Source organism: Diabrotica virgifera, chromosome 1 (assembly GCF_917563875.1).
Source record: "Diabrotica virgifera virgifera chromosome 1, PGI_DIABVI_V3a".
Taxonomy (NCBI): Eukaryota; Metazoa; Arthropoda; class Insecta; order Coleoptera; family Chrysomelidae; genus Diabrotica; species Diabrotica virgifera.
This window is the reverse complement of record NC_065443.1, coordinates 105,329,235-105,345,495: the sequence shown is the minus strand read 5'-3', so window position 1 is coordinate 105,345,495 and position 16,261 is coordinate 105,329,235. Positions and strand designations below refer to the sequence as shown.

At 32.3% G+C, this 16,261-nt stretch overlaps 1 protein-coding gene across 2 annotated transcripts in view; it reads left to right on the top strand.

Annotated features, from left to right (window-relative positions):
* The window catches only part of LOC114325453 (phospholipid phosphatase homolog 1.2 homolog), a 151,266-nt gene that overhangs the window by 54,547 nt on the left and 80,458 nt on the right, over window positions 1–16,261 (top strand). Inside the window, exon 1 of one of the 2 annotated variants that reach the window (XM_028273531.2) lies at window positions 9,693–9,812. The exons of the other annotated variant lie outside the window; for it this stretch is intronic. Within the exon in view, the coding sequence (XP_028129332.2) occupies window positions 9,708–9,812 (105 nt within the window). The 5' untranslated portion in view covers window positions 9,693–9,707. Of the gene's footprint in view, window positions 1–9,692; window positions 9,813–16,261 lie in introns of those variants that run through there. 2 annotated transcript variants of the gene reach the window in all.

Below are 16,261 nucleotides of genomic sequence, written 5' to 3'. Positions count from 1 at the left end.
TGGAATACTCATACAACCTGTTTTGTAGTGCTTGAAAAAATCTTTATTTTTATTCGTCTCTTGCACTAATCTTGAAGGAGTTATGACGAAAATAATATTGGTCTGTATTTTTTTTTTCAGCGAAAAAAAACTTGAAAATCATCCTCTAATTACCACCTAATTAACTTAGTAAAGTGAATGGTTAAGGGGTAACGATTACTTTTAATTAGACTGGTAATTAGGGGATGATTTTCACGCATTTTTCGCTGAAAAACTTATGGACAACCTCATTTTTGTGATAACCCATTTAGGATTGGAAATAGAGATATTTTCACGCACAACAAAAAAGGTTCAACGAGTAGTACACGAGAAGTGCATTGGTTTCTGCATATTTCACGTTAACATTTTCAATTTTGGCACTTGACGAAGAAGAACAACTAACATTTAATAAGCTATTTTTCCTCTGGTATTGATGCTGTAGACACCATAAACTATAAACCAATATTAGTTTTGCTTTTATCTAAGCTACATTGTTTATAAGAATGATTTTTTTTTATAAAATACATACTTCTTGGATAATTCGCAAAAAACCGTTTGGAAGAGTATTTTCTTTTTGTTAAAAAAGTGACATTTTAGTATATAGAACAAAAGTTGCTTAAAATATATTTATTTAGTGTCACTCTTTATAAAATTAATGACGAGTGACACTGAATCACCATCTTGAAAAATTGTCAGATTAGATATAGTTCACTATTTCAACACCTTTTGCTTCGTTATAAGTAACTTAGTGAAAAAATTCTATAGAACAAAAGTTGCTTAGAATTCCCTGAGAATTTTTCACCCCTCATGTAAAAGCAACCAACGGCACAATTCCAAAGTGAAGTGAATGGTAAGTAGAACCTAAATCCAAATTGTCATGCAATTCGGTGGTAACACTGAAAATTACACGGTATCGCCGCATTTTACGTTCATTTACTGACCTATTATTCCCACAAAAAATACAATACATATTATCCCGAATATTAATTTGCTGATTTTGAATTTTCGAATTCAGATTAGCTATATGGCAATTATATTTTTTTTATTTTGATTCAACTTTGAATCATTTCTGATTCAACTTTGAATCAGTTCTGATTCTGACATATTTACAAATTACAATTACATTACAGATTACAAATAAATAAACAATTTAACTACAGTGACTAATATCCTTTACTAAAAATACATAGATATCTTGGAGATATTTTAGATATTTAGATGTCTTTGATATTTTGGAGATCCGAAATATTTAAACAAATATATGAACAGGAAGTAAATGAATAACCTCTTATTATCTGTATTTGCACCGTTAGGTGCGAGACATTCACGTGAATCATAGATGAAATTCGCAAAATGATACGGTTTTATCTATTTTCAACGTTTTACGTGAGTTAATGGTTCAGGATAACAATGCAATACTTTACAGATGTTGTTCTTTGTAACCTTATCCTCTTATAAGTCCAGATCTTAATCCAATAGAGAATTTGTGGAACAACTTGGAAAGAGTAGTTGGGCAAAATGATGACGAGTTTGTAACTGTGGTAGCACTAGAAACGGCTTTTGTAAACAGTGGGAACAAATACCGTGTAACTAACTTACTGGTTCGTTTAAAATGCGGGAATTTATTAAAGTGACAATCCAAAGCCTGCTCCACCAAAAAAATACTGACCAATTTTTTTGATAAATCGACGAAAAAGGCCAAATTTACGTTTTGGGATTTCGCTTATCTGGAATAAAAGTGTCACAACTCAAAGAACAACTTTTTTTAGGAGATACAAAATTGGATTCTTTAGATCTTAATTATGTAACTGTAAGTTTTAAACGATAACTGCTAACATTAAAAGATTAAAAAGGAAGAATATGGAAGGGAATGTTTCTAATTGTGTAAGAAGCAAAACAAAAAAATATGATATATTATAATTTAACAAAAAAAAATAAAGCTTTTGAGTTATGTCACTTTTCTTTTCAATTATTGGTCACTTTTTTAAATACTAACAAAAAAATTTCTAGGTCACTTCTCGAAATACAACGGTTTTTTTCATCAATAAAGATACGTTCACGTTGAACGTCAGAGCATAACTCAAAAGTGTCTTTTTTCCGGAATAAAAATATTCATTACCACCAAGTGAATAATGACACAACCACCATCTGACGAAGTTGGAAGTAAATATCTATGTGATACTTTTCCTGGATATGTACGCACATGTACGTAATGTTATTATATTTGGAATATTGTAGCAAACAGTAATTTATTATCTGTCTAGGCTGAATGAACCAGGCAATCCAAAGCCAATAAGAAAAGAAAAAAAATGCTTTTCCTTGTACAAATAATTGGATTTTTGGGTCAATTTAACAAGACTAGTGGGATGATGCATTTTAGTAAAGGAGCCCAAGCGAGGATTTTTGCAGTTACTCGAGCGCGTCAGATTATCACATGGGGATAAACCTTGTATCCTGTAAATGTACTTCTACAATATTTTGGCTTTTAATACAGGGGAGTTCGTTAAGGGAGGTCCGAAAAAAATCTATCCTTAGAAAAATTTGAAATTGTCAGATTAAGATAAGGTAGGTTAAGTCCATGCAAAATAGTGTATATTTCAAAAATCTGACGATTTGAGCGAGATATAAGGAAATGGACGAGTCACAAAGTTTCACACAAAAAGCGAATATATCGCGAAATGAACGTCAGATCTAAAAACTAAAAAATACGTGTTCAATATTTTTCACAAATCTATCGAATGATACCAAACACGACGCCTCACGAAGAGGGGTAAGTTTAAAATTTTAAGAGGTAAAGTTTTCAATCCTAATAGCAACATTTATAATATTGAAAAATATTAAAAATATTACTAAAACATTTTTAAATTGAAAACTTAGGAATAAAAAATTTACCTTTCAATTGCCAGATGACGCTAGTCACCTAATCCATTCACGTCAGTTGCAGTGTGGGGATAAACTTTCATGGTTGATCACTTCGAGTATGGAGCAGCAGGCCTACGTCTCTCCGATGAGACTCCAATAAGATTCGAAAATCGTCGATTCAGAGTGCTGGACTGCACTCTGTATTCTAAGTGAAAAATAAAATTGTTTTGCCTTCGCATTGCAACTATTTTAATAATTTAAATATGAACCCTGCGATATTTCGCGAAATGAACGACAGATCAAAAAACTGCAAAATACAGTATTCAATAATTTTGAAAAAGCCATCGAATGGCACCAAACACGACCCCCCACGGAGGTAGGGTGGGGGGTGACTTTAAACTCTTAATTAGGAGCCCCCAATATTTATTTATAGCAACTTTTATTCGATACATTTTTTCGAATTATGAATAGATAGCGCTATAATCGGAAAAACGATTATTGGAAATGGAAAATGAAATTAAAAAATGGAAAGTCCCCACTTTATGGAAAACTTAACTTTTTTGGTTTTAGGACCTACCTGCTCTTCACAACCCATAACGCTCGAGTAACTGCAAATTTAGCATACTTTCCTCCCCTACTATTTTTGAGTTATGTCACGTTTCTTCCGGGCGGATGATTTGCTGATTTTGAATTTTTAATTAGGTATGACATTTCGACAAATCAGAAAGGAAGAACGTATCCGACAGGGCAGAATGGTAGAACATTGTTAGACAGGCCAAGACTCACAAAGAAGACTCACATTAGAAGAAGAAGAAGAAAAAGGTATTGCAATGATTTTTGTTTATTTTATTTCTGGCAATACGAAGCAATTATAGTGTACAACGACATAAATAAACAATTTAACTACAGTGACTAACATTCTTTACTAAAAATACATAGATAAATATTTTGGAGATCCAAAATAATTAATCAAATATTTGAACAGGAAGTTAATGGATAACCTTTGTATTTGCACCGCTAGGCGCGAGACATTCAAGTGAGTCATAGAATGAAATTCGCAAAATGATACGGTTTTACCTATTCTCAACGTTTTACGTGAGTAAGTGGTTCCACGGAATCTTTTCCATCAAGGTAAAAGAAGATGAGATATAATTGCTGAAACCGGTTTGTAATTATTAAGCGTACATTCATGTTGTACTGATTAAATTCTATCATTTTTTAATTACGTTTTCTTGTTTTATTTACGTGGAAATAATATATGTATAACCTGAACCTGATTTACCAATAATTACATTAACAAAACACTTGATAAAGTTTTGTTAATGTAAACACTTATTCCGAAATACTAAAACACATAAATTTTCAATTAATAATAAATTATCATTATTAGCTCAACCAAGAACCACTTTTTCTATGATTTTAATCATTATTTGGTTCCATGATTTATTGTTCTGTCCCTTAGTTTGTTTTTACAGTTGGTAATGTTAGACTTTTAAAATCTTGTTCCACTAGTTACATGTATCTCCCTCGTTGACTATGTTAAAGGCTACTCATCAAAGCCCTCTCCGTTCTCCAGCTTCAAAACTATCAGCATACCAGCACCAATTCTCCAACAAGCCGGGCCTCTTTTGACACGTACTCGATTCAAACAAAACTCCAAAAATTCTCTGCTGTCCTTCTCACAATAATACAGAATCAAAGAGGTATTTCGTCTCAATTTGATCTGTCTCTCGTTCCACTTTTCAACACTATTCTCCACTATCAAACAGCCACTGGTACTTGCTAACTATCTATCCACGAAAACGTCGAACTGCTCTTCAGCGATGCCAAAAACATAATGACTTATTTTTCAAACTCTCTCAATCATTCAAACCACTTTTCTCGAAAATGATAATTACATCCAGCTGTGGATTCTATAGTTTCCGTAGTAAACAAACTTTCTCCATTTTAAACCTAAATACATCGTCCTTTTCACTTTAATTATTCACAAAAGTCTTTAATGGTTCATCGGAAAGCTCATTAAAAGAGAAATCCACTTACATCCAAACTAAATTCTAATAAATATTTACAGCTCAATATACAGGGTGTATCAAATTTATGTGCCCGCGTTATAAAATAAAAAAATTTAATTTAATTTTCATTTTGCCTTTGATTGATAAATTGAAAACACAATACTATGTAATGCTAATATTAATTTTTAATTATTGATATTGCTTTACCAATATTCACCCATATCCAAAATTCAAGGATTAGGTTCTCTAATGCCATAATCCTCACAATGGCACTGCACTAGAGAAGTTTTACTTGAGTATAATTTTCTTGGCTAATAAATTCATTATCACATGTTAGGGCTATAGTTAAAAATAATTAAAAATAATTTAAAATTAATGGTACTTATCACGGTAACGCAAACTGTCTGTGGTGCTCTTGCTAATGCTGAGAGAGCCAAAATCGGAAATGGTAGTAACGACACAGGCACACTCTACAGATTTTAAGATGACTATAATATTATATGACATTATTCCATAATGTAGGCAACTTGTAGGCAATGTTATGGCACCATTGAAGTCGGGGTGCGATGTAACGATAACTTGAATCTTTGACCAATCTTTTGTTTTCCTGTATGATCTTTTTTAATTTAACGATGATTTAGCCAATAATTGTGCTGCAATGTTTTGTGATTAATGGTATACAGCCGAATACAGGAAATTCTTTTTCCTTGTCGATTTTGAAAGAGAATATTTATTACATTCTTCTTCTTCAGCCTGTTTGCATCCACTCCTGGACAGAGGCCTCCCCATGAGTTCTCCATTCTTCTCTGTTTTGGGCTATTTAGTGCCAGTTTCGTTCCATTTTTGCTTTTATGTCGCCTAGCCATCGTTTTGTGGTCTTCCTCTACTACGACTGTGCTCGCATGGTCTCCAATGTACAATGTTTCTCGTCCACCTTTCATTGTTTTGTCGTACTACGTGCCCTACCCAGTTGCATTTCATTTGCGAAATTCTTTTAATTACATCTTCCACCTTCGTCCTTACTCCTAACTCCCAACTCCTAACATAGCTCGTTGGATCGCCCTCTGTGTTGTATTCAATCTATTGGCTGATACCTCTGTAAGTGTGATGGTCTCCATTCCATAGGTCATAACGGGTAGAATACAACTGCTGAATACCCTTTTCTTTAGATTTATTGATGTCTTTTTGTTTTTCAACACATCACTGAGTCTTCCTACTACTGCCCACTAGTGTCCAAATCATTCAGATTCTTCTAGTTATATCTGTAGTTTGATTCTGTTTGACTAGTTTGATCGTGTGATCTAGGTATATATGTTACCGGTCAAACCCGATTTCAGGACAAACTAGTTTGGCCTAGGCCAAACTAGTGTATCCTGATATTAATACGGATACTGCAGAATAAACTAATAAGCCCTTTATAATATACCCTACAATATCAAAATAAAGATTAAATGAATAAAATACTCTGTAATTAGAAATTAATCATTAGAAATTAATCATTTTTAGTAAAAGATAATGACTCGTTGTTAAAATTAATGAACAATAATTATGTAATATAAAAAATAAATCAGTGTTTTTATAAAAGCAATAATAATAATTATTATACTTCAAATATAAACATTATTTATTTTTCCATGGGGTATATTGGTGACACAGAATTGCGGATTATAATAATTGTCTTCTTGCTCTTGCATCTGTTTGTGGAACAGTTTTTTTTTGACATTTTGTGAACATTTGACAAAACCTTGCTCTGATCCAGCTGAACCTCTCGTAGCTGCAACACTTCATATTTTAGTGCCTTGGTTTTTATCTACTACCTCTAATAAAATTTGATGGCAAATGTCGAATTCTGATCTGAAAACAATTAAAAACCTTGTAGACACATTAATACTCCAAAAGTTAGATACATTATATGTTATTCTCTAAAACAGTGGTTCCCAAACTTTTATGTCTGGCGACACACCTTCTGACGTTTTTTCATATTCGCGATCCATTACTCACCCATGATGGCTACTAGGATACGCTACTCAGCTACTGTAAGAGCCACGCCGCGACCCACCTGAAATATGTCCGCGACCCACTAGTGGGTCGCGACCCACCGGTTGGGAAACGCTGCTCTAAAATATCGCTAAGGGTTGCACAAACAGAGATGCAAGTACAAAAAGGCATTTACACTCCGCAACTCTAAGTGTCACCGAAACTCTCCATGGAAAATAAATAATAATTTTTATAAAAATTTAGGTATAATTATTGCTTTTATAAAAATACACTAATTATTTTTTATAATATAATTGTTTTTATTACCAATTGTCCATTAGTTTTAGCGACGATTAGTTATCGTTTTAATAAAAATGATTATTTTCTAATTACGAAGTATTTTATTCAGTTTATCTATTTATTTTGGCTTTGTAGGTATACTATAAAGTTTATAATAGGGTGTAGTATTATTGGATCCTGCAGTATCCGTATTAATATAAGGATAAACTAGTTTGGCCTAGGCCAAACTAGTTTATCCTATCGCGTTTAGGACAAACTAGTTTTGCCTAGGCCAAACTAGTTTGTCCTGATATCGGGTTTGGCCGGTAACATATATATACCCTTCGACACTTTCGATCTCACTTCCATCTAAGTCGATTGTGATATCTTGATTTGTCATAACTTTTGTTTTATTTAAATTCATTTTTAAACCGACTTTCTCAGATTCTTGTTTAAGCTCATTTAGCATGTAGATTAGATCTTCTGTATTGTTGTTTATGAGTACTATGTCATCGGCAAATCTTAGATGACTTAAAAATCTGCCATCAATTTTAATTCCACGTTGTTCCCAATTTATCCCAATTTCCCAACACATCTTCTAATGCAAGAGTAAATAATTTTGGAGAAATAGTGTCTCCCTGTCTAACTCCTCTCTCCGCTCTAAAAAACAATAGGAATAATTTGGTCTAGCATTAAGAGGAAGCAAAACAAAGTATGTTCGTAGCAAAACGTTTCACATGATAAACACAATATTTAAATAAAAAAAAAATTGAAAAAATCCAACACATTCGTCAAAGAAAAGCGTGGTGCGTCTTCATCGAATAAACGGTTTTTGCCCCACGCTTTTCTGAGACGAATGTGTTGGATTTTTTCATTTTTTTTTTTATTTTTTGCTTTTTAGTTGATTTTTTAATATTTTTAATTTTAGTCACTCGGAACTAAAGAAAAGCGTTTCCTAAAAATTTTTTTTTCATATTTTTTTATTTTTTACTTTTTAGTCTTACACTTTTCAAACATTAAAATATATAAAATCAATGGGAAAATCCCAATAGTTGGCTGTATACCATAGTTTAAAAAAACCTATACAGAAGTAAAAACTTCAAATTGTATTTTGGTATAAAATCGTTTTATTTAAAAAACTATCTAAAAGTCATCCACATGGATTGCAAAACGTTTTCGTTCTGAACAGAACATCTTCAGTGCCTGGAATGGAGTATTTCCACGTTAGATTAACGTGGAAATTGAACGTGGTATTTGACGCAATCTATTGAACTAAATAAAAGCGTTTAATAAATTACATACATTCTTCTTTTTTGTCAAATAATTTAATTAAAAAATTGTTTTTGGACACCCTGTACAAATAATTATATAAATTTTTATATTACTGAATAAAGAATTGAATGACCTTTCAAATGAGCTATCGCATGTCCCCTATTCTTATTTAAAAAAAATCATCGATTACGTCATCGCGCCCAGAAGGATGACGTCACTAGTATGACATATATCCCAAAATATCGTAATTTAAAAATAAAATCGACCTCTTTCGGGATTTTTCCTTAACCCTGGATTGCTACACTTATTTTCTAAACTCAATCTGCTACATCGAGGTACAGTGGTACCCCAAATAAAATCGACCTAAAATATTTATATATGTATGTTTTAAGAACTTATGACAAAAACAATCTTAAGATAACATGCTAAGAATTTATTTTGTATACAAAAATATTTTATTATATTATTATTCACAAGTTTATTTTCATATTTTCTACACCCACTACTGCAAATTGGTGTAACTTACAAACAAGGTTGGGGTACAAGTGTACCCCAGGTAGCATTCCAGGGTTCAAGTCGCCTTTTTACGAAATAACGAATTTATTCCTTTCACTTGCATCGTACTGTATAAACAAATATATGAGTGTTCAAAATTTAAAACTTTATTGTTTATTTATGACGCATAACGTAAACAATTAACGTAAAAAGTGAAATTATGTATAGGTTATATCATTAGCTACCATCCGTAAAAGTTTCAAGTTTCTACATTGTAAAAAACAAGAGAATTTAGGCCTTTTTCCATTAAAATTGTTTTTTTTTTGTTTAAACAATTAATAAACATAAACAAAAATTTTTTGTTGTCTATTCGTGTATTGTCACCGCGAATGCATATGTCTGCAAATTTTCATTCATTTGCATGGAAAAAAGGTAGTCAAATTAACATCCAAAGATTTGACGCAATCTATTGAACTAAATAAAAGCGTTTAAAAAGTGGGTTACTTTCTTGGAGTTCGTGACCCAAACCTTGTAATGACGCTAAATTATTGCATTCTAATGCTGCAATTTCCAGGCGCCAATCAACGTATTATAATGATTTAACAAAAAAAATATTTCCCATTTACGACACTGTACGTTTTCCATTACTAATAATATATTAAACCACCAGAAATCGACCGCAGAGGAAGAGCTGATAAAGTTGTTTTTATCATTCGAAACTAAACAGTCCTCAGTTTGATATTATCTTATAAAGTGATTGAAAGTCTTGAAAGTGATTGAAAGATTGATACAATGAGGAATTCTTTAAGAGACTCACTAAGAGATTCGCTTAAAAAGAAGGTACCACCTTATTACGTGAAGTTGTGTGAATTGCAGTTACAAACTAATCCAAAGGAGGTATGTATAGATATAGGTACTTATCCAATATTTTAATAAGTGTGAATACCCAACTGTTATAGAAGAGTGAACGATCAGTTACTATAACTATTAGTATAACTTTAATAGTTCAATAAAATATATTTGTAACGTTTGTTCGTGAAGTTATGGTTGTTGTAGGTTGTACTTTTAACTTTTATATTTTTTTATTTTGAAATGATATATTTTAAAAGTTCTGAAACTGTTTTCTTGTGGCATGTTCAGAGGGGTGTCAACTGGGCCACGGACCCCCCTATTGTATTTAGTCTATGAGTATTTTTTTATGTGATATTTTTTTCTGTCAACTCTAAACTTCAAGCGATCACTAGAACACTAAATATACACGACAGCCTCTTCCAAAGAATTGAAAGAAGCCATAAAATCCAGTAAAAGCAGCCTTCTCTGAAAAATAAACTGCAGGTGCATTTGTTTGTGTACCGATGGAACTATATTTTTCTCAATTCAAAGAATAACAAAAATGATATTTTAAAATGTAAATAGGTATAGTCCTGTCGCCAGGGGGGGTACAACGGCCTCGTTAATTCAGATGGACTTACCCAAGTTTTTTTTATGTATTTTGACCCGTAGAAAACGAATTTTTTGGGTAACAGTTGATCCGGATGTCGATAAGATTGTTATAGACCAAGAACTTGAGGAATCAAATAACAGCGATTTTTGGCAAAACAAAACAATATTTTGTATTTTTTGGGTCATTTTAAGCAAAAAATATTTCTACAAGTTTTTTAGTAGGATGCAGAGTTTTCGAGATAAACGCGGTTGAACTTTCAAAAAATCGAAAAACTGCAATTTTTAAACCCGAATAACTTTTGATTAAAAAATAAAATAGCAATTCTGCTAAGCGCCTTTGAAAGTTCAAGTCAAATTATGTCGGTTTTGATTATTTGCATTGCTAAAAATTTATTGTATTATTGTTAAACAAAGCTACAAACAACTAGTGCGTGAGTGATGTTTCTATGATTTCTCATTTAAAATCGAACGAGTAGGTAGAATAGGTACTAGTGCAATCAAGACTATTTCTACGTTACATGCGTTAAAACGCATGTAAAAGCACGGGAAACCCTACGTGTTTATAGCTTTGTTAAACAATAAAAAAATAAATTTTTACCAATGCAAATAATCAAAACCGATATAATTTGACTTAAACTTTCAAATGCGGTAAGCAGACTTGCTATTTTATTTTTTAATCAAAAGTTATTCGGGTTCAAAAATTGCAGTTTTTCGATTTTTTTAAAGTTCAACCGCGTTTATCTCGAAAACTGTGCATCCTACGAAAAAACTTGTAGAAATATTTTTTACTTAAAATGGCCCAAAAAATACAAAATATTGTTTTGTTTTGCCAAAAATCGCTGTTATTTGATTCCTCAAGTTCTTGGTCTATAACAATCTTATCGACATCCGGATCAACTGTTACCCAAAAAATTCGTGTTCTACGGGTCAAAATACATAAAAAAACCTTGAGTAAGTCCATCTGAATTAACGAGGCCGTTGTACCCCCCCTGGCGACAGGACTAGTACGTTAAACTGGGTACAAACCTTATCTCATCAAAAGTCAAGTCTCAAATTTGGGATACAATAAAGATATAAAAATTTGAATTTTACTGGAAAACCACAGCTTACTGTCTATTTTACTGGATACTAATACCCATTGGCAGTAGAAAGGTTAATCTTAACGCCTACAGTTAAAATATCTTGTCCTAACTGATCCTTGGGATTCTGAAAGTGGATACAGATTTCCAAAGACATTAGAATCGTGACAATTACATCTTATGTGGTTAAATAAATTCCCGTGGCTATCTTACAGAAAGAAAGGTGAAAGTGCTTACTGCCGTGTGTGTGTTTTATTTGGGTCTAAAGAGGGGTCAAAGTAAAATCGCGTTACAAAACTTAGTTACTAAGCCCCTTAGGCCTCAAGCGTGTGAAATATTAAGGAGCCATTCTGATAATAACTATCATAAAACGGCTCAATTAAAATGCAGCAACTTTAAAAAAGTGCCCGAAGGTAAGACAGAAAACGTTATCTTTTAATTGAAGAATGAAGTTGCAAAAACAGTAAACGAAAATCGAATTAAACTTGTTCTGATTGTAAAAGCAATTATTTTGTGCGGTTGAGAAAACATGCCATGATGGTGCTATTGATTTGAAAATGAAATCAATGTCTGAATCAATCAATAATTCAAACGAAGGGGACTTCAGAGAACTGCTTATAAATATAGAGTTGATTTAAGATAAGATAAGATAAGATAAGAAATTTGTTAGAAGCTACTCCCACCAGAGGCTAAGTCCCACCAGTTCTCAATCTTCTTGATACCGTAGGTATCTGGGACGAGTGAATTTTATCTTTAGAGTAAGTGTGAGTCGTATGGCTAAATCAGGATGATATAATATATGCGGTAAGTCTGGCCCCCTATTATGAATTTCTAGATCCGTGCCTGCATATGTTATCTCTCCATCGCATTCGTGGAAGTCCTAAGAACCTTCTCGCTGTCGGGGCTTCCTCCCAGATTAACTTGGTAAGGTGGTTATTAGGTTGACTATGGACATGCCCAGTCTATCTTGGACGTTGGGAATTAATCTCTTGAACTATGTTCATCACTAGCGCTATAATCTGTTGGACCCCTGCATATATGTTCTGGTTCGGTATTGGTTAGTATTCGAATATCCATAGGATCCAAATATCATTCTGAGAATTTGTCTTTCAATCCATCTGAGTTTTCTTTACATTGCTTTTGCTAGCTTCCACGCCTCAGAAGACCCATACATGATAATTGGTCTAAGCCTAAGAACTGTTTTATATATCCTGAATTTTTATGTTCGTGAAGTCTTAACTTTTCTAAATATTGCCAATACTATTTTTCCGTTTCTGATTAGGTTTCTATTTATGCCTGGTTGCACCAACAAATCTTAAGCTTCAGCTTAGCCAAGCTCAGTTTATAGATGAGGCGCTATCTTAGCACATCTTCACTTGTAAGTTTAAGATGCAATCCACGTAGAAATCCATTGCGGCAAGCTGAAAATTGATCTAAGACTCAATTGTTCAACGCGTATGTCTGGTAAGCTGAGCTTAAGGCACGTCTTAAACCTAAGATCTGTTGGTGCAACCAGGCATTTGATAGCTAATTATTTGTACTTAAATCTTGTTGTTAATTTATGTTTATCCTACAGTTACATTATTGCTTTGTTGTGTATTTTTGTCTTTAAATTTCTTGTTTCGTAGTTTCTTTTGCACCACTTGCAGTTGTGCGCATCAGGGATGTATATAACACACATCAAAAGGGTCTACTAGGGAACAAGAAATGAAAGTCGTTTACTTTCAAGAAGCAAGACTTTTCTGTTAAAATAAAATTTGTCACAATTTACCACCATTTATCCCAATGTCGGTTTGTGTTTTTGTTGATCTTAAAAAGAGGTCAATTTTTTGAAGTTTATCTAATCCACTTAAATTACATTCAGTACAACTTTTGCTTCAAGTGTAGTTGAAATTTGTTGTTATTTTGATTTTAACTAAGTTAATATGGAAATAAGTCATCTCGATCGTGAATAGCGTTACCAGGTGTCCTGATTTGTGCGGGACGTCCCGATTTTCAGGGATCTGGAGACGCGTACCGATTTGTGCCTGATTGGGACACTAATTGTCCCGATTTTCACCCACGAAAACCAATTTCAGGAGGACTTGTAGTGAATTTTATAAATATGTTATAAAAACAAGTTACTCCTAAAAGTGGCAAAATCGAATGAAAAATATAGTTTTAATAAAAAATAAATAATTTACTTAATCTACGATTTTTTTTGTAATTTCATCTGATTATTGTTGTTATTATGTAGGATTAAATACAGATTATAGAAACACCTTGTAGTCCAGTAAATGAACGGCAAATACGGCGATACCGTGTAATTTTCAGGATCAACTCCGAATTGGATGAAAATTTGGACGGCTTGTGGCGTTGCTTGCTCTTACTCGGGGGGTGCCAGTCATCCCTAGTTGGAGGTGAAAAACCGCGCGTTTAAAATAAGTCCGGAGATGGATAAATTGACTAATTCTAAACAATTTTAGTTCTGTAGAATTTTAACTTAGTTAATACTTTTCGAGGTATTCACGAATGAAAATGTTTATTTTTATACAAAAATATCACGTTTTCAGGCGATATTCACAAATAACTCAACAAGTAAGTATTTGATCGAAAAAAATATTCTTAGCAAAAATGTAGCACACCTACCTAATATAAAATATTGAAAACAATTGTGGACCCGTAAAGTCTATAGACTCAGCAAAAGAAAAGTTGTAGCTCATGAAAAATACGTTCTTATTCGTCAAATTCCAAATCAAATATTTCAACGTGAAATAACCAAGAAATGAAGCACTTTTTGGGAAAGACCGATTAAAACTTTTTTAATAAAGCTTTATTTTTATGTTTTAAAAAAGTTTCTAGCATCAAAACTAAGCGAGTTATGCTCAAAATCAAGTTGACTCCTTTTTTTTGGTAAAAAAATCGTGAACATTTCCCCCTACTTAGCACCCCAAATGAAATTAATCGTTGCCGCTTTACAAACAATTTACTTTTATGTATTTTTTACATGATTGAAAGGGCCTGAACGAGTCACTAATCACGAGTGTATGCAAAATATGAACAGCCATATTTTAACCAATTTTTGGCTTACAGAAAAACAAAATGAATCTATCATATTTATAAAAGCAAAACCTACCTACTTTTTACTCCTTAAGATTTTTAGTGTCCCTAATACTTTTTAAGTTATTTTGAAGAAAGGGCATTTTCCAATATTTTAGGAAATTTTTTTTTACTATAAAACCAATTTTTTTCAAAACTAAGCACTCCCAACAGGTAAACCTTACAGATAGTATAAACAATACACACATAAAGTATGTATATGGTAAAGCGGTAACGATTAATTTTATTTACGGTGCTAAATAGGGGGAGATTTTCACGATTTTTTTTACCAAAAAAGGGGGCCAATTTTATTTTGAGCGTAACTCGTTTAGTTTTAATACTAGAGACTTTTATATAAAACAAAACTAAAGATTTTTTTAAACGGTTTAAAAAATTTTAATAGGTTTTGCCCGAAAATTGCTTACTTAATATTTTGGTTATTTCAAGTTGAAAAATTAGATTTGGAATTTGACGAATAAGAACGTATGTTGATGAGCTACAACTTTGCTTTTACTGGTTTTATAGACTTTCTGAATATACAATATTTTTGCTTTTTTGAAAGCTACAGTTTTGCTAAAAATATTTTTTTCGATAAAATTACTCGAAAAGTATTGACTTAGTTTAAAAATGATATAGAACAAAAGTTTTTTAGAGTTGTCAGTTGATCCATTTTGGGACTTACTTTAAACGCGCGTTTGTTTTTACAACCGAGAAGGGGTAACTGTAACTGTCACCCCCCAAGTAAAAGCAACTAACGGTACAAGTTCAACTTTGAAGTAGACAGTAAGTAGAACCTAAAACCAGATTTTCATGCAATTCGGAGTTAACTCTGAAAATTACACTTCAAAACGGTCATTTACTGGGCTATTGTTGTTTCTTTGTCCCGATCGCATATTTACAGATCCTAGCGTGTGTAGACACCAGGGTGTTGAAATCAGTTAGGGTTTGGAAAAACAGTACATTTACAGATGCTAGCGCGTGTTGACACCACGGTGTTGAAATCAGTTAGGGTTTGTAAAAACAGTACATTTACAAATACTAACAGATTTGGACACCAGAGTGTTGAAAACAGCTAGGCTTTTTTAGTGGTTATACATGCATATGCTAACAACTATTGCCATTGATTTTATATACCTACTGCTGTGGAAAAATATTTAAGTGATTTAGGTATTAATAAATAATTAAACGTTGTTGGGATATAAACAATAATATATTAACACAAAAGAACAACATAAAAAATAATGTTGTTCTGAAGCTATTTCCTTGTGGCATGTTTATCATTAACTATTTAGATGGGACATAAGCCACAATTAAATTGAAAAAAAAAATAATTTTATTAACGTTTCGACGCCCAAATCGAGTGTCGTTGTCAAAATACAAAATACTACTAAATTCAACAAAAATGTATGTTACAAAGCCTACCTTTTTAGATATGGGCAGTTAAAGTTTTTATTCCTCTACTTTTATCATGAAAATATTGTTTGTGTTATTTGGTTTTATTTATATTGCTATAAGCATTCCTTTACATATAATGTTGATAATTTGTTTTGAGTTTTAGAATTTTTTCTAAAAATAAATATAAACTGTACATATCGCCTTCTTCCATTAATTTTAGTTTGTATAACTATCCTTTATCTGAATGGACGAAGGGGGTATGTGGCATGAAATAATGCTCTATATTCAGTTTTACAGAAATTTATGTAATTGAACACAAAATAATCTTCTTCTTCATGTTGCTATGTTCAT